At 44.2% G+C, this 19,166-nt stretch overlaps 2 protein-coding genes across 5 annotated transcripts in view; one reads left to right on the top strand and one right to left on the bottom strand.

Annotated features, from left to right (window-relative positions):
• Positions 1 to 17,012, bottom strand: part of ERICH1 (glutamate rich 1) — a 59,154-nt gene extending 42,142 nt beyond the window's left edge. The window contains exons 1-3 of the mRNA XM_081857396.1: positions 16,871 to 17,012; positions 5,867 to 6,025; positions 4 to 138 (exon numbers count right to left, since the gene is read on the bottom strand). Coding sequence (XP_081713522.1) covers positions 4 to 138; positions 5,867 to 6,025; positions 16,871 to 16,895 — 319 coding nt within the window. The 5' untranslated portion in view covers positions 16,896 to 17,012. The remainder of the gene's footprint in view (positions 1 to 3; positions 139 to 5,866; positions 6,026 to 16,870) is intronic.
• A 233-nt stretch (positions 17,013 to 17,245) lies between these two features.
• The window catches only part of DLGAP2 (DLG associated protein 2), a 412,887-nt gene continuing 410,966 nt past the window's right edge, over positions 17,246 to 19,166 (top strand). For all 4 annotated transcript variants that reach the window (XM_081856886.1, XM_081856887.1, XM_081856883.1 and 1 more), the window contains exon 1: positions 17,246 to 17,642. In XM_081856886.1, the coding sequence (XP_081713012.1) occupies positions 17,625 to 17,642 (18 nt within the window). In that variant the 5' untranslated portion in view covers positions 17,246 to 17,624. The remainder of the gene's footprint in view (positions 17,643 to 19,166) is intronic.

Genomic DNA, 19,166 nt, shown 5'->3' with positions numbered 1-19,166 from the left:
CACCTGGAGTATTGGCATCGCTGTCATCACTCTCAGAGCTGCCATTGCTGGGTTCGTTATTAGCAGCTGGTACATAATCTCCGGGGGGTGGATTCACTGTGTACATTTTCCTTGGAGGCAGACTCACACACTTTTCACCTAGAAGATAACAACAAAACTGTTTATTCAAGTTGGCTGCACTGCTCTGGCAGAGACAAAAATAAGGGAAAATTGGTTTGGCTGCCCTCACCCGCAGGAAGAAGCTACACAGACTGAAGCAGGTGGACTGACAAATTGTTCCATGTGAATAAAAACAACAAATCTGCTTTACCAGTGGTGCCCAGTTAAAAGAATCCTGGGGGCAGGGTGGGGGTGACTCACGGTATCAGTTTATCTTCTTTAAGAAAAGTTGAGGTACCCGACTAATGAAATGTACACCAATTGATTATGGCTGTGCTTTTTCAGGTGAACAATTTCGCAGAACTGTCATGAACTTTCCCACTTACCTTGTCAGAACTACATAAACATGGTTCGAAGACTGGGAAAGAGGTTGGTTTATGGTAAGTAGAAAAGTTGGATGTTATTATGAAGTAATAATTTTACATCAGTTTTTTTAAGCTGATAGATGAATTTTTATCTTCCCTTTTTCTTCTTCTCTTCTTTACGTATTGTTTTTTTTAAAATGTTTTAAAATGCTTGAAATTTTATGTTTATTTCTGTATATGCTTTTTCTCTGTTCTTTCAAGCTTGAATAAAAATTAAAAGAAAGGAAAAGGGAGGAGGGGACCTACATGAACACATAGATATGGTCACTAAGGCTGTATCAGTGCGGATACAGCCGAAAGCTACATCTTATCAACTGCAGCACCTGATCTGCAGCCCAGTGTGTCTCTGGTTTTCCATGAAATTTGATAAACGCTGCTGGGAATACTACTGCAAAAAATAATTACGCTTAAATGCTGCTCTGATCTATGATGCGCATTAATAAAGACAGCAATTCTCTCACAAATCACCTTGCAGAGTGGATGAAAGGAACATAAGGAACCCCACTCAAAAGAAGCTACAGTACACTTCTGAAAAGCATCTTAATGAGACAGCTTTAATAGAATTTGGCCACACTCACCAAAATTCAGTTATGCCATTAAATCTATAGCTATTGAGAAACTGAACAGAGCTGAAGGAATGCCTGCTCCTACAACGATTGCTTTCATGAAGTCATGTCAGCTTTCTGTGAACATTGCAGACTTCACAGAGCAGGGCCTCCCATAGATCTTGACGAGACATCTTAATTTCTTTTGTTCAGCAGAAGAAATTAGGACATTTCACAGGGTTCAGGAGACTGAATTCCTTGTGCTCATCTCATCACCGCTGCCTATTTGTTTCTGACAGCATCAAAATACCAGCTCTGCCCTGCACCTCGCATTGTCTAAACCCAACTCTTTTAGAGGTCGCGAATGGAAAACAGAAATAAATGCAGCCCAAGATATACAAACTGATTAATCATGCAGTCTGAAAAAGACAAGACATCAAGGCAAAATTAATTGAAACTATTCAAGTAAATTCATTTCCCTAAATTCATGCTAAATCCCTCAAACTGCCAAGTCTTGGATCCAATTTCTCCTATCACTGTTGATTAATAATGAGGTGTTAAATCAAGCGCTGGAATTAATGAGAAGCAAATGCGAAAGTTAAAGGGTGTTAGACTCCGCTGGAGGCGTTTTTTTAGGCAGGCTCCTTTCCCTGCAGAAAGTTCGTTCAAAAACAAAACTGCAAAAGGTTTTGGGGAGATACAAGTTCTGCATTTGCAAGATTTCCAGTAGCCTAGGTATACCCTTACTGAAGCTCTTGTACAAGAAAATGTTGATGTATAAACATTCCCCGCTCTCAAAGGGTCCCATTCTCCATGTTTCCGTAGGGTTCACTGTTCTGGACGGACCTTTCCAGAGGGAAGGCATTATTGCTGTGACTCTTGCTAGGTGGGTTTTAGAAGCTGGATCCTTGCCATGCCAACCTGTCTGTGAAGCCATCCCCGATAAGGCTGTGGCCTGCTACATTTCAATCCACTCTCTGCATTGGTTCCTCCTCTTTGGCCTGAGGCTACAAGACAAAAGTCACCTGACCAGATGCCTGTTCTGGCCTTGTTAGAAACAGCCAAAGCAATGAAACATGCAGAGAAACAGTGGGCAGCCTCTAGAACAATGAAAAGATACTGGCAGTAACTCCTTCTGAATAGAAACACTTGCTTCCAAGTAAAACATGCAAAGGATTTCACTTTTTGAACTTGTTTCTCATGGGCATGCATTTAATAATTACTCTCCTAAACTATTAATGAAGGCTTAAGGTGGCTCTTGCTTCCCTCATGATATCCAAGGGGCTTCTGCTTTGAAATCAGAGAAAGCCATTTATTTATTTTCAGAAACAAGGTTTCTAGCACATATATTAGGGTTGCCGTACGTCCGTAATTTCCCAGACATATCCGGAATACTGCATTCGGAAGCAGTTTGTGGACGGAAATCGCTAAAATGGTGATTTGGCTTAAAAGTAGCTCAAAAACTTCTTTTTTTGTGAATTTGCCCAAAAAAAAGGTCAACAACTTTGAGACAGCTGTGGGCAGGATTCCTGCACTGCATGAGGTTGGACTAGACGACCCTCGGAGGTATCTTCCAACTCTAAACTTCTAATGATTATATGTTAAACTTAAGGTAGAGCATTGAACAGGCTGTCAAAGAAGTTATTGCAGGCAAGCCCTCCCTCCCCTCCACATTTTATCCAACTGTCTACACTTATACTCACAGACTGTTGTTAGTATTGCCTTATCCCAGTACGTAAGGGCATGCTGACTTTATCTGAACTTATTTTGATAAGTCACAAGCCAAACATACCTTCATAGGAACAATTTGATATGGGTCTTCAGAATACAAAAACAACAACAACCCAGAACACTGTATTATTGTTATCTAGTTTCTGAAGATTTGAAGTGGGGAGGCGGGCAATAATTAATTCCACCCCATTGCTGATACCAAATGAAGAGAAAGCCCAACTGTAATGGTCATTTTGGGTCTCTAGAGAAAACCTTCTGAAGGCATCGGGGAATAGATAAGATGTCCAAACAGAGACTGAATTAAAAACAGCAGTTTGTGGATCCAGATGGGGGAAAAATAATGGTCTCAGAACATTATGAATAATCAACAATCACATTGATAGTTATCATAAAATCAGTCACCAGTAAACAAATTCTTGATTGAAAGGTATTTAAAATGTCATAGTCTGCTCTGCAATGTAGTAATTACAGTCCGTTGCTCTTTCTTGCCACAGTAATTAACCGCTAAAATGAATTGTTTTAATCAGTCTGAAAAGTTGTTTATTCCATTATTGTGCTGCCAAAATTCCTTATGAATATGTATAGAGGAGGTTTGCCTTGTATGCCAATATATCACTGATACTCAAGTCTTTGGAATCAGGGAAACTTTGGACGCTTCTAGTAGAGGCATGCTAAAATGCATGCAAACATTATCCAGGTCTAAGACAACAGTACTGCTGAAGTAGTAAAAAGAAAAAGGTATTTATGCACTTACATAATCAATTCATGTAAACGTAACTTAGGAAGATGCGCCTGCATTGAATCAGAAAGGTCATGCTAAAATCAAGATTTATTGCGGCATTGGGTTATTGGTTCCAGCAATAAATATGCCACTCTTGCGAGACATATACCATTTCTTATTATTTGTGTAACGAGAGATTTCTGTTTCCTGGTAATTTTGAATGACAGGATATCCAGTAATAAAAAATTACAGTTCTTCCTGCTAGAGGTTTATCGTGAAAAATACTCCCAAATTGTACGGAAAAGGAGAGTACCGCCTTCACTACCAGTGTGACATATACGTTTATAGTCTTTGTATACGTTTACAGTCTTGTGCTTTGAAATTGGAATTTGTGTGGGCACATAAATGAAGGTGCAGAGATCATTTGCAGGGGTGAATCAGTTGACATGGGGGGGGGGATCAAAAGCTTCCCTAGTTTGCCAATTGGATTCTTCCCTACAATTGTCAAATGTACGGGTGAAACTAGAAAAATTAGAATATCGTGGAAAAGTTCATTTATTTCAGTAATTCAGTAATTCAACTTAAAAGGTGAAACTAATATATGAGATAGACTCATGACATGCATCAAGCCTTTATTTGTTATAATTGTGATGATCATGGCGTACAGCTGATGAAAACCCCAAATTAACAATCTCAGAAAATTAGAATATTAAATGAAATCAGCAAATAGATTCTCTATGGGGTTCAGGTCAGGCAAGTTTGCTGGCTAACCAGTCAGCATCCCCATAAAGCTCGTCTGTGGAAAGAAATATGAAGTGCTCAAAATCTCCTGGTAGACAGCTGCGTTGACCCTGGACTTAATGAAGCACAGTGGACCAACACCAGCTGATGACATGGCTACCCAAATCAATACAGACTGTGGAAACTTCACACTGGACTTCAAGCATCTGGCATGGTATGCCTCCCCATTCTTCCTCCAGACTCTGGGTCCTTGGTTTCCAAATGAGATGCAAAAGCTGCTCTCATCAGAAAAGAGTGTTTTGAAGTACCCTCTTTCCCAAGCTTCTTAGAGGATGTTGCTAGGACCTTTTCAGTCAAGACCAGCGTCCAAATGCGCATCTTCTGCCATGAGCTTTTGGAAATATGAACAGAATTCATGCTAAGTTACTGCAACATTAACATGGATCATGTTTCCACATTAAAGCTAAAAATTTAGCTGGAACTAAGTTAATCGGAAATTTAACTCTGCACTGGATGAGTCAAGGGGTTAAATGTGGTGCAACCCATTGAACTCAGGGGTGTCTATGTTCAGTTTACTTGATGTACAACTCTAATAAAGTGTTAAGTAAAAAGCCACTAAATGGTATTCTGTTTCATAAAGAGTTCACCAAGAATGCAATTAGAGAGAATAGGAAGTATGTTCTCTCTTTATTAAAAACTACATCCTTAGATATTGGAGATGCTCAGTAAGCACATGAATTCTGTGGTTTCATCTCCTTGGGAAGGGTTAGGGAACAGAAAGTGTGCATATATAATATATCACTGTATTTAAAATACACATTTGAATGGCTTGTGTTAAATAATGGGTTCAAATGGTTGTACCAATGCCTACCACATTGGCTTAGCTCACATGTAATATTAAGCTATGTTGTGTTTAGCCAGAGTATGGTTTGGAGTAATGCCTGATCTCAGCCTAGCAGACCAACTATGGTTTATTTTCCAGCAGCAAACCATGATGTGAATCCATCATTTGCTGTTGGATTACTAGTAGTGGCTTTTTTATGTTTTGGCATTATGTCTGAACCCAACAGCCGTGCTTAAACATGGTCTGTATGACACTACCTCAGATAATAATAATAATAATAATAATAATAATAATTTTTATTTATACCCCGCCCTCCCCAGCCAAGAAATGGCTTTTGTAGCAGCATCTCTTTATTGCAAGGATGCAGAGGGCCTTCTCGGTGGTGGCACCCGCCCTGTGGAACGCCCTCCCATCAGATGTCAAGGAAATAAGCAACTACCTGAGCTTTAGAAAACATCTGAAGGCAGCCCTGTTTAGGGAAGTTGTTAATGTTTGATGTTTTATAGTATTCTTAATATTTTGTTGGAAACTGCCCCGAGTGGCTGAGGAAACCTAACCAGATGCGCAGGGTATAAATAATAATAATAATAATAATAATAATAATAATAATAATGTGTTGTTATTGTTGTTGTTGTGCAACTAAGCACAATGCACATCATTTTATTTCACTTCGTGCAACACCTCCGTCAAGGTGACAGTTGTCCAACAGATTTCCCAATGTTAAGTCACAGGTTCTCCTGATCTGCAAGCTATATTATACCTGGTAAACTGGACTGTCGCTGCAAAATTGTGGTACTCTCAGGACCTCCCTGCTCCAAAACTGGACTTCTGGGAGCAGTGCTGCTCTCTGCACTTGAAGAAGCCACACCAGGTGGAACAGGAGTAGGAAAGAGCCTCTCCAATACCTTCTTTCTGAACACTAAAAGAAATAAGAAATAAAGTTTATCCATTACAGTTGGTATTTCAGATAGAAGGCCTGAACTTCTTGCACTACAACCATGTCACAAACTTCAATAAAAATTAATAATGGGGGTGGGGAGATACCATGGCAAAAATTGAGGTTACGCTTTGAGGTGAAATTGGAGCGCGGCTGCCCGATGCTCTAGCTGAAGCTATCACCAGAATCTGTTTCCAAACAATATGACATGATCGTAGGAAGTGCAGGACGCATATGGAGAAAATTAGACCCCTGCTTTTCCATTTTCCCAAGAAGCAATTACATAAGTGCATTAAATTGCAGACTAAGTGAAGAATGAAGCCACATCTGCTTGCTTCTTTCCACTCTCTATTCAAGTAGCTCTGGCTAGGGAGAAAATTTAGGGATGACCTTTACAGTGCTCAATAAATAGTTCGTGCTCTGCTCATTTAAAGTGCTTCATTGATTTCAGCTGGACTTTACCTTATTTTATTTAATTTATAAAAACCCCTGAAGTATTGAAATAGAAAGCCACTGAGCAACTACCTCCAACTATCGTAGCACTTAGCTCATCCCATGATTGGAGTCTACATATGTGTTGCTCACAAAGTTTCATATGTCCTTCAGGATTTTTTTTTTAAAGTCACTACATCTCAGTTTTTGTTTCAGCCTAAATGCAGGTTATTGTATTTTAATATTTTGTTGGAAGCTGCCCAGAGTGGCTGGGGAAACCCAGCCAGATGGGTGCGGTATAAATAAATTATTATTATTATTATTATCATCATCATCATCATCGTCATCATCATCGTCGTCGTCATTGTATTTTTCGTCCTATAGGGTGCACCTCGTTTTTTTTTGGGGGGGGGGAAATTAATAAAAAAAAAATTATTTCCCGACCCCAGCCCCCAGAACAGGCTGCTATCCGCAAGCCTTGCGAGCCCGCGGGAACTCCCCCCGGGCGCGCAAGGCTTGCGGACACCTGCGTGAAGCACGGGGTGCCCTCCGGGTGCGCACCGATGCTTCTTGCTCTCCAGGCTTCAGCGAAAGCCTGCATTCGTCCCATAGGACGCACACACATTTCCCCTTCATTTTTGAAGGGGAAAAAGTGTGTCCTATAGGGCGAAAAATATGGTAAGTAAGTAGAGCTGTTCCTGCAAAATTCCTGTGCACTTAGTACTAAATCCTATTTGTGCTGGAAGCTAATACGCCTTTGTGGGTCATTTTGGTTTCATTAAATGTCTAGGTATGATCATTTGCGGCTTGAAGTTCATCCCAGCTGAAATCCAATGTCTAATAAAAAGGTGGGAGGCGACATAACAGAAACAGAGTCTAAATCTGTCCAGTGCATATTCACTACAGTCTTGGTTCTCAACAACTATCAAAGCAAAACAATTTACACTTAGAAGAAACAATGTAAAGAAGACCCAATTTATGTTGTTAGAAAGGGGAAACATTGAAAGAAATTAGTTTCGGTGGTTACAGGAAAAGCAGTGTTTACCTTCCAAACTCCTTTGTGATCTAATAGCAAGGTGGAAAAGTGGCACATCTACGTTTACATAAAATGTATGCAAAATCATTGTTGACAACCAGGGTTGATTTGATTTAAATCAAAACAATTTAAATCACAAGTCAGTAAGACTTGATTTAAATCAATTTTTTTTACAGAAAGACTCATTCTTGCTGGTATAATCTTAATATTTAAAACCAGATGAAAGCTTCATTTTTGGAATAAAAATTTTCAGAGTATTTTTTTTACAGTCATATAAAAATTTTTTACTGATTTGGTTATACTATTAGATATACATAGACCAATAATTATGAAATTATTGTGAGGATTAATAAGTTATATTTGAACAACTTTTCTGTTGTACTTTACTGGAAGGAGAAAAATAATCATTTCCTTAATAACAATTTAAACAATTTATTTAACTCAAACAATAACATTATAGCATATGTATCCATGTTTGTTAACTGGTGTGGTTAAACAATTTTTAAAAAAACACACAACTCAGACTGAGTTTTAGCACACATGAAAAACTTAAAACAAATCCTTATTTCCTGATGAATAGCCTTTGGACTATAATGTAACTTAAATAGAAAACTATATTTAGAATGACTTTTCGTCCAAAAGCATTTTTTTAAAAAAGTCTGATTGAAATTTTAAAAATCCGATTAAAATTTTTAAAAATCCATTTTTTTAATCATTGATTTTTATCCACCCTGTTGACAACTGATCTTCAGTTACTTCTCTTACATGCTATGAAGTTGGCATACTATCTCATGTTGGGAGGCTGCAGCAGGGAACCACAAGGTGGAAATGAAAAGTACTTCATTTGGATATTCCCTATTAGAACAGTTTTTATGGGATCAGTTGTGCTTGTGTTTCATGGGCACTCTTGCAGAGTCAAGGAAACCCATTTTCACCAATGCATACACTTACGACTGCTTGTGCAGAGTTGTGACCCATGAATCAAACCACTTGATAGCTTGCGAATATTCATTGCATTAATCAAATCAGACGGCAAAGAAATAAATGGGCTTTTAATGACCATGGCAAAACTATCTCCGCTAACACCACCACACCCCAAAGGGCAGCTTCAGAATCAGATGTCAGCTTATGAGAAGCAAGGAACCCCCCACAGTCTGCTTTTCAGCGGTGTATTATTCTTCAGCACATTGCCAGGAGGAGCTAGAAATGCATACACTCTGGGTATGCATTTGCAAGCATGGAAAGGAGCAAAATGCCAACAATGAAAGCAGACTTGGCCATTCTGAACACATAGTTACACCTACCCTGGGACACGCAGGGTTGAAAGGAGAGAAGATTACATTTCAATTGGAAACTCAAGTCAGCTTGTATTCTCTGAACTGATATCCTGATGAATGCCACTGCAACCTTTCTCAAATTGGAATTTTGTAAAATAAAAATAAATGGGGCAGAGACTTCTCCATATTAAAAGAAAGATGGGCATATGAGAGAGAATGCACCCATTTTCTTTAGAAGGTCAGCAGAAGTATTGCACTATGGAAATTAAAAACTGCTGAGGAATTCTGGACTTTGAACCACCTGAAGGCTACTCTTACAGCCTGCTCTTGCATCATGGCCAACATCAGTGTAATGTACGCTGGATTCAGACAGCATTGATAATGTTTTCTGCTGTACATTATTGGAAGGAGAAAAATAATAATTTCCTTGTTGTTGTTGTTTAGTCATTCAGTCGTGTCCGATTCTTTGTGACCCCATGGACCAGAGCACGCCAGGCACTCCTGTCTTCCACTGCCTCCCGCAGTTTGGTCAAACTCATGCTGGTAGCTTCGAGAACACTGTCCAACCATCTCGTCCTCTGTTGTCCCCTACTCCTTGTGCCCTCCATCATTCCCAACATTAGGGTCTTTTCCAGGGAGTCTTCTCTTCTCATGAGGTGGCCAAAGTATTGGAGCCTCAGCTTCAGGATCAGGATCAGTCCTTCGAGTGAGCACTCAGGACTGATTTCTTTAAGAATGGATCAGTTTGATCATTTCCTTAATAATAATTTAAACAATTTATTTAACTAAAACAATAACATTATAGCATACAAGGTAAAAAAAGCGACTTTTGGAAATCTTGTGGAATCTAATGGACTCATTTGTGTGCTATATGCTTCCAGCAAAAATCCATTAACCCACAAAATCATAGGAGTTTTGTGCTGTAATTTTCCCTTGGTTTTCATTGATCACCTCCCCCCCCCCCCCCACTTCCAAGTCACTCCCATGATGAAATTTAGAGCAGTAAAGTTCTTTTCTGCTGTTTTCATGAGTGAATCATGGGGGAAACGGAATTGTTCATTAGTAAAAAACAACAACAATGGGGATGACATGCCTGCTGTTGTGTCACACCAGACCTAGTGGTGATGTGGATGCAATTTAGCGTGACATGGTGGGGTGCCGATGAAAAAGCTGCAGTTCCCTAATGCAACTGGTAATGCAGTATATAAAAGGGACCTTAGAAACTGGGGAAACAGAGGAACTAGCATTATAAACAGGAAAACTAATGCAGCATTCCCCGCAGCTGAATGTACATTTAGTTGCAATCCTATGGACTCTCAGCAGCAATCTGGAATGCAAAACAATAGCTGTGAAAACAAGTCACACCACAAGTTACTGCACCCCTGGCAACTACACTATCATTTCTATGTCTTATGCTAATAACCCATACAAACCACACACCAAATGTGCTAATCAGCATGCAGCTGACAGCAGGAACACTGCAATGACATCACCCTACCATTCACCCAAGCAACACGCAAGCAAGGTCCCAGTCGGATAAGGAGGCAGCCAAACTTATAAAGCCAGAAACTGCAGGGCTCCCCTCACACAGAGACGTTTGAACCCCAAGCAGCAGCAGTAACCCACAGAAAGCCACTCTTATGCCAGGTCAAGACACAGAGGTAAGGCTTGCCGTTCTATTCACAGTCCGCCAACTACATAGGCAATGGAAAGGAGGAAGCCTGCATACAGTGCCAATGACTCCCCCAGGCAAAGGTTCAAGGCCTTTCCCTGGGAACAATGCCTCGCCAACGCACAACGTACCCGATGTATGAGCAACAGTGGTGCCCTGGTGAGGGCAACAAGCATTTTGCAAGGGGAAAGAAAGGGAGCCATTTGGGCAAGGAAGAATGCACACGAAACAGGAGGCTCGCAGGAAACGAGGCCAGGTTTTCCAACAGCTTGGTGGAAGCTGTGCAACATGGGTTTTGTTTTTTACAAGGATGGAAATGCAAGTCCTACAACACAAAGCCTACAATGGGGTGTGGGGAGGTCCCTGGTAAGAAGCAGCAATATTGTAAGGAAGAAGGAAGGACACATCAACAGGCCAACAGGTTATGCAAGACAACTCTAGATCTCAAAAAAAACAAAAACAAAAAAACCCAAGTTGTGTCAACATCTAATCTCCAAAGTAAAGGTTTTCCTAGCATTAATAAAGTTGTCTTACACATATTGAGCAAGATGTGCAACCGCAAAATTTGGAAAGCAACATTGGAGGCAGAAAAGGAGCAATGGCAAAAGGAGACCAACAGCAGGCGCCAGTATTTATTTTCCTTATGGGGCAAACAGCAGCTGAGAAGGGCGATTTTGACCAGGAAAATTGTGTAGGGATAGAAGGCTTTATCCCCTGCCTGCCAACAGAAGCCAGTTTGACAGCTGTATTTCTGAAAGAAAAGACACTAAGAAATACGAATCATTAATCTCCAACGCAACATGCACTTTAGCCTTGTTCCACCAATTTCAGTGGAAAAGTTGAACCGGACCCAGGAGCCAGTACATACCGATGCATAACCTTGCAGCCTACCTGGATTCTTCTGGCAGACTGAAGCTCAACAGCTGCTTTCCCATCCTTAATCATTTTGCTATGCACTAGAATTAACATCTTCATTTTGTCCTACCTGCAGGGCTCATTCTTGCTATGCTCCTTAATTCTCAGCACATTCTGGCTGCACATCAGCTCTGCCCCCACTCCTTCCAGAGAAGCTAAAGTTACAACAGTCACATTCTGTAGCTCCTACTGTTGAAGTCACCTCTTCCATTGGCTCAGGACTACCGTATATAAAACACGATTCCTATGCCACTTTTCTGGCCTGTGCATAAGTAATCTTGAAATAAGAGGTGTCCCAAGCATTCCAACCACCTAGATTGCTTCAAGTCACTAGGAGAGATATGTGGCCATATTTAAATGACTTATGAGCTGTCCACAGGGTAAATATTCTGGCAAATAAACAGGAGAAAAACTTACTACAGCCAATGATTTCATGTGTGCGCTGCAGGGTATTTATGCTCCTGTTCAGAAAGTGTTACGTCGGCATAATCAGCTATTACTCTGTCACCCTCCAAGCACCTCTGGGAGATTATGACTTCAGTTCCTTTCTCACTGGAGCCACAGTAAGAGTGCTCTCTGAAGATCAGAAAAGGCAACTCTTGGAGCAGTAACCCATTGCACTTCAATTTCTGGAAAGACTTGAGACAGACTTCAAACAGTTCAGTGTTTTGGATTAATGAAGATATATACACAGGGGTGAGCTCCCGTTGCTCGGTCCCTGCTCCTGCCAACCTAGCAGTTCGAAAGCACGTCAAAGTGCAAGTAGATAAATAGGTACCACTCTGGTGGGAAGGTAAACGGCGTTTCCGTGCGCTGCTCTGGTTCACCAGAAGCGGCTTAGTCATGCTGGCCACATGACTCGGAAGCTGTATGCCGGCTCCCTCGGCCTATAAAGCGAAATGAGTGCTGCAACCCCAGAGTCGTCTGCCACTGGACCTAATGGTCAGGGTTCCCTTTACCTTTTATACACAGAAAGGTGATGGATGGAAGATGAAGGGCCATGTCTGAAGGACAAGGGAGAGGGAATCTCCCAGGGTGGGAGGCTGGGGGAAGCTGCCAGGTGATTGCTGGAAGGGTTCACTGTGTGGGGGGGGGCATAAGGGTTAAGACATAATTGTGACAGAGGGGATTGTATTTACATTCTGTTCTTTTCTCTCTCTTCTTTCTTTACTTCCTTTTCTTATTCTTGCTCCCCCCCCCCTTATTTTTCTCTAGGTTAGTTTGGCTTTTATTGTATTTTATGTCAAAAACTTTTGATAAAAAATGATTATTTTTATTCTTAAAGAGAGATACTTCAAACCAGGCCCGGAATTAGCCCCTGGCATAGGTGGGCAACTGTCAAGGTCCACACGCCAGGATTTTCTTTTTAAATATATATAAACTCAAATGTAAGACCAGTGCTAAAAAGGAAAGCCTCAGTCCAACAGGCTGTCATCTTTCTTCTTACCCAAGTACCTCTGAGCCTTACGCACAGTGCAGCTATACTATATTGGGGTCAGAAGCATTTGTGGCAGAGATGCTGGCAGCTGATAAGGAGTCAAGACAGCCCATCTCCTTTCAGTTCTAGATACTGAAAGCAGGCAGAGGATTTGGGTAAGCCTGGGTGGGGTTCATCTGGGGCCAGGTCTGCATTTTTCTTTTACTGGTGCACCATTGAAAGGAGACCCTATAGTCAGGTCAGTCTTCCGCACCACCCAGCTCATTTGGGGTGCGATACTGGACTGCAGCAGTGGTGGCCTAGGAAAGAATCTGACTGTCAGAAAGACACAATGAAGGTTAGGACTGCCCCAGGTGTGATGGGACGTGTTGATATGGAAGTACTTGGACACTGCAGGAAACCTAGCCTTGTAATCTACCAGAATTGGTTTATTTTCATTGCCTACAAAAGATAATAATTTCAGATATATGTAAATACATTACTCTACGAACAGCTTCTTTTGCACACAGCCATCACAAGCACACACTTCTGTGTAGCCAAAATGTATCTCCCCTCCCCGCCAAAAAGCTATGGGCAGTAGCCACCTAAGTCCTACTCATGTCCAGTGTATTGATTTCAATGGGTCTACTCCAGCTATGATTAACCATTGAGTTTCATCCATTTCTAATGCCACCATGAGATCTTTGATCTCCCATCGTGCAGTGTTCCCATTTTTCTTCTGAGTTTCATCTCCACACAATTGGGAGAAACTTCCCCAACCTTGTTTTAAAATGCAGACCCTGATCCAAGCCACACATTATTCTAAATGCACAGCATGCAATTATGTGTGTGGGTATGGGAGGATGACTTTTGTTCTCTGGAACTGCAGTATGAGGGGAAGGGAATTTCAACCTTAGTGCCCTCAGCTGTGAGTTTAATGACACCCCCCCCCCCAAAAAAAACCCTACAATGCTCAACAACAACAACCAAAGCTCCTACTGGCACCAATGTTCCCATCTCCCCCAATGCCTTATAGATGTATGTGTTTAGAAGCTGGACTCTATTTGTGATGGAAGTGGGTTTGTTTTGTTTTTTGCTGTTGTTGTTATTATTGTTGTTGTAGCTGTGTTCTGCATAAAATTTAAAATAAATATATATCTTTTTCAAACAAACGTGTGTATTTGCACCAGGATTGTAGAGTGTGTGTGTGTGTGTGTGTGTGTGTGTGTGTGTTAGATCTCCCTTCCCCTCATACTATGATCCCAAAGAACAGTTTGCTACCTGTACAGTACCTGTAATTAAATAATAATAATAATAATAGTAATAATAATAATAATAATAATAATTTTTTTATTTATACCCTGTCCTTCCTGGTTCAAAAAACCGGGCTCAGGGCGGCTAACAACAAATTTAAAACACTTAATTGTAATACAACATAGAAGCAGCATAAAACACAGTATAAAAGCATGAATAACAATAAAATTCAAAGTTCAAACGTCAATTTGGGGGAAATCCATCCAATAAACATTAGATAATCACCAGGGCTAGCTGGCTGAATTAGTCCTACTTGGCCCAGCTAGGAGGCCAGGGGAGAATTAGCTGTGGGGTCTCAGAGTGCGTAATCTTCATAAAAGGGGAGGGGGAGGGAAGAGAAGCGGGGGGGGGGGGAGAGATCAGGCTGAATTCAAATTAAAGGCCAGGCGGAATAGCTCTGTCTTACAGGCCCCGTGGAAGGAGGTTAAATCCTGAAGGGCCCTAGTCTCATGGGACAGAGCATTCCACTAGGTCGGAAGCATCATTGAAAAGGCCCTGGCCCTGGTGGAGGATAGTCTGACTTCCTTAGGGCCCGGGACCTCTAAACCAGTGTTTCCCAACCTTGTGCCTCCAGCTGTTTTTGAACTACAACTCCCATCATCCCTGACTAGCAAGACCAGTGGCAAGGGATGATGGGAATTGTAGTCCAAAAACAGCTGGAGGCACAAGGTTGGGAAACACTGCTCTAAACTATGGTTATTCATGGACCTTAAGGTCCTCTGCAGGGCATACCAGGAGTAAATAAAAGACATTGGGAGTTGCATGCGCACATTTAACATAATATATAGTGTGGCCCTAAGTAGGCCATCCTTAGCAATCACAATGGTTCAGACAACCATAACACCATAATGGCCAAGCACTCACATATACACACAGTTCTATGATGCTCTGCGTTTTGCTTCTCTCCCATACCTGCCTGGAAATAAATACCTCCACCAAGAAAGAATGGTTACACTTCATGCTGCAATGCCCTCCTATGCATTACTGATGCTCCAATTTTGTCAAATTATAGGAATGCATTTCCCAAATATATAACTACTTCAATTTGTGCTCCTGAGTCAAATTACATCTGGAGCGCTCCCAGTCTCCCCAGGCTGTCCACAGGTTGTCTTGCTGGACCACAACTCTTTATATACTTCCATATTATGAATCCAGAAGTTAGAACAACAGTACTCTGGGAACGGTCCTCTCAGTTTAGTAAACAGACTTTTATTAATGGAATCCTGGTTTGCTGCCATGTCCAGGTGATGCAGGCCAGTTCACGCCAAGGTGCTTCCCACCTGTGGCTGGAATGCCAGTTCTGCTTTGACAGGTACTTTGAAAACATTTGATGCATTATTTGGAAAATGAGGAAACAACAGGCAGACTTCCCCATAAGGGACACCGGCTGCACATTCCTGCATTGCAGGGAGCTGGACTAGATGATCCTCAGGGTCCCTTCCAACTTGATTCTATGTGACTTCCATCCAAGACCACCAACGCACAGCATTTTCTCAGCACTCAACATCTAGCTTTTGCTTAAAGGCTTCCCAGAACTCTTTCAGGTTCTTTCCCTTGAACAACTGCACAAGCCATTTTCCTTTTTTAAAAAAAATATGCTTTTTATTAAGTTTTCATTTCAAATACACCAACAAACAAATATTTCAAGTCTGTCTGTCTTTATGCTCTGTAGAGCTGTTGACTTCCCTCCTTCCCTTCCGCAGGTTTTCTTATTCCAATCCTTAATTCACAGTTCCTTAATAAAAAACTAAACCATGACATAAGATTTATTTCAGTCCTGCCAACGTCTTCAAATTTCTACAGTTCTCACTTATATAGACCATAAATTTACTCCATTCTTGTTGGTACTTTGTTTCTTCCTGACTGCGAATCCTCTGTGTCAGTTTTGCTAATTCCGCGTACTCAACCAACTTTGTCTGCCGCTCCTTTACAGTTGGTATCTCCTTGTGTTTTCCACTTTGGGGCTATCAAAACTCTGGCAGCTGTCGTAGCATACATATATAATCTTTGGTCCGTCTTCTTAATATCCTCTCCTATCAAACCTAGCAATAGTTCTTCAGGCTTTTGGGGGGGAAAGTATATTTAAACATGTTCTTAAATTCATTATAGATCAATTCCCAAAACTCTTTCATTTTATCACATGTCCACCACATGTGGTAAAAATCACCATCCTTTTCTTTACATTTCCAACAGATTTTACTACTCATCCTATACATTTTTGCTAGTTTGACAGATGTTAGATACCAGCATCTAATATCTATCTGCACGAGCCATTTTCCAACCAATTCCTCAAGTTCAACATGGACAGAGACGGGTGGGCGGTGGGCCTCGGGGCTGCCTGGGAATCGCAGGAGCTTCGCACAACGGAAGCCCGGTTTTCACCTGTCAGCCGTCGCAGCCCCCGGCCGGTTTCCTTTGCCAGCCGATCGCAGGTTGGGAGTCCCTGCAAGCCGCTTGAATTCTCTCTCACTCACACGCGCGCACTATCGCTTCTTAGAGACTTCCTGGGAAGCGCACCCCCCCCCCAAACATCCTTAGTCCCTGGCAAGCTTTTAGAAGGCCATGCCTGCCGGCACCTCTAACCACCATCACCCCCACCTCTGGAATCGCACCCAAAGGTGGCCCCACTTAAACTAGACTTCACCGCCCTCCTTGGAGCAATAACCCAGCCAGAGACCTCCCTTGCCTAGCAGCCGAGGCCACAACCTGTTCCCCATCTTGCATGCACATGCAGCCATCTCCCCTCCCGTGCTCTGGCCCTCACCTTCCGTCCTCCTGCTGAGAGCCATCCTGCACGGACAGCGCGCGCGGAGAATCCCGTGCAAAACACTCTCCTTGCAAGCAGCAGCAGCAGCAGCAGCTGCTCAGCGCGCTCCGCTTCCTTGAACAACGCGTCCCCGCCCTCCGGCTTCCTCCTTCTTTGGCTGAGGGGCGTGGCCACCATCAGGGAGCCGGCTCCCTATTGGTCCGGAGCGCATGGAGCGGGGCGGTCTCCACGCAGCCGGCGTTCGAATCGCGGAACAGGCCCCGTCTGACCCGCCCGCGCCTGGGACGGAGCCATGCCGCGCCTTCTGGGAGGGGCGGGAGAGCGCGCGCGCGCGCCTGCGCGGAGCGTGAGAATTCCGCCTCGAGGGCGGCTTGGACAGCGGCGGCGGCGGCGACGGCGGCGAGCGAAGCTCAGCGCCCCAGTCGCTTAAAGCAGCGGCAGCAAATAGCAGCACCACCGCCTGGACAGCGGGAGAGAGAGGGAGGGAAAGGAAGGAAGGGGACTGAACAGTATTCAGCAAGCCGCTGCAGCAGCTACTTTGGCGCGCGCGGGTTGGTGTGCCTGAGGGGAACAAGCCCAGAGCCAGCGCGGGAGATATAATGTCCTACCTCACGCCGCCGCCGCCGTCGCCGCCTCTCTCCCGCCAACATCTCCCGGCCACCTCGTCCCGCTGCTGCCCCGGCTTCTCCTCCGCCCGGCTCGCCGAGCCCAGCAGGCACCCCGCGCTCTGCTAAGCGAATAGTGCCCTAGAATGTCAGCGCTGAAAAAGGTAAGGGCGTCGAGGGTCGGGCGGGGAGAGACAGCAGGTAATGGTGGAGTCCCGGGAGAAAACGGGGTGGGGGTAAGGGGGTAAGGGAAAAGTGGAGGTCCCCGTCCCCCCCCCCCCCGAGCGCCCATCCTCGGCACAACCTGGGCTGAGGGTGCGAGCGGCGAGCCGGCAAGCATCCCGGACGGCGCTGCCAAACTCCGTGGGAGCGGGAGGCGAGGGAAACAGCTGGTGGGCTTCCAGCTGCGGGGGGCGCGAGGACTGAGTCACGCGGGGGAGGGGGGGGAGTGCGGAGCGGAGCTGTGAGAGGAACCTCACAGGAAGCTGGGCTTGGGCTCGGCGTGCATGCATTCCCTCGGTGCGGTCCGCTTGGGGTTGTTTCAGTGAAACGGTGTATTGGTGCGGGAGGGGGGGGGGGAGGCGAGCTCTTGCCCCGGCTTTGCCTCGCTTTTCTCCCCTCCACGCGGCAGCCTGCCGGGCGAGGGTTGCCGGGGGCTGGAGACGCAGCTGCTGCGGGGGCTGCTCTTCTCCCGCTTTGGGGGGGGGGGGAGGAGGAGGAGGAGGAGGAGGCGGCAGCGGGGACGCTCGCTTTAGCGGGGGCTGCGGTTATTTCGGGTCTGGGGGGGGGGAGAGCCACTCCTGGGTTTTTTTGGAGGGGGGGTTGCTGGGGGTGGGAGTCGCCCCGGGAGTGCTGCTGGGCTGTGTGGGCACAACTCCTGCAAGCGGCTTTTTTTTGGGGGGGGGGAGGTGAGGGGTGCACATTTTAGGTATATTCTGGTGTAACCCATCTGTGGTTGTGGAAGGAGCAGCTTTCGGTTTTTTTGGGGGGGGGGCTGTTGGAGGGGCAACTACAAAAGAGGCAGCAGCAGTGGGGTAGGAGTAATGAATGGAATCAGACAGTTCGAGGGTTTGGGGGGTGAAAGTAATATTGAATTGTGGGAAGAGAGAGGCCCCGAAATTAATGCCGAGAGACGGGGGTTTTTTTTGGGGGGGGGGCGGTTGAGGCAACTTGGGTGATGGGTCGGAAGGGAGGCCCCTCCAAGCACAACCAGACTTAACAGCCTGGTGTGACATTTTGTGAGTTGGGGGTATCTCTCGTCCCCCAAAACTGATTCGTTTCTTGTGGGGTGGATTAGTCTTGCAGTGAGAGTCTGGGTACACGGGGTGTATGTATGTGACCTCCAAGAAATAACGTGGTGGGCTTTTAAGCTGCTGCTAAGGGGTATGTGGAGTTTCTTAAACGAGGGAAAGATGGAGGATGCGGAGGTAACTTCTGGGGGTTTGCAGAGGTGCCGGGAAGGGTGGAAATGAGGTATCTCGCCACCCAGGATCAGTTGGGGGGAAATGAGGGTCTTGAAGCCACATTGTGGGCCCCTGATTAGGGTGTGTGTGTGTGTCTCTCTATCCAAAATAATGGGGGGCTGGGGGCTGGGAGAGGATGTGGAGATGCTTGTGGGGTGGTGGTTATCATCGAGGGAGGGGGAATTATTGGGACCGAGGTGCCTGTGCATCTGTGGAGTGTTCTCT

Source organism: Podarcis erhardii, assembly GCF_964252035.2.
Source record: "Podarcis erhardii genome assembly, chromosome: 3".
Classification (NCBI taxonomy): domain Eukaryota; kingdom Metazoa; phylum Chordata; class Lepidosauria; order Squamata; family Lacertidae; genus Podarcis; species Podarcis erhardii.
Note: the sequence above shows the minus strand (reverse complement) of the source record. Positions and strands in the feature narration are given on the sequence as shown.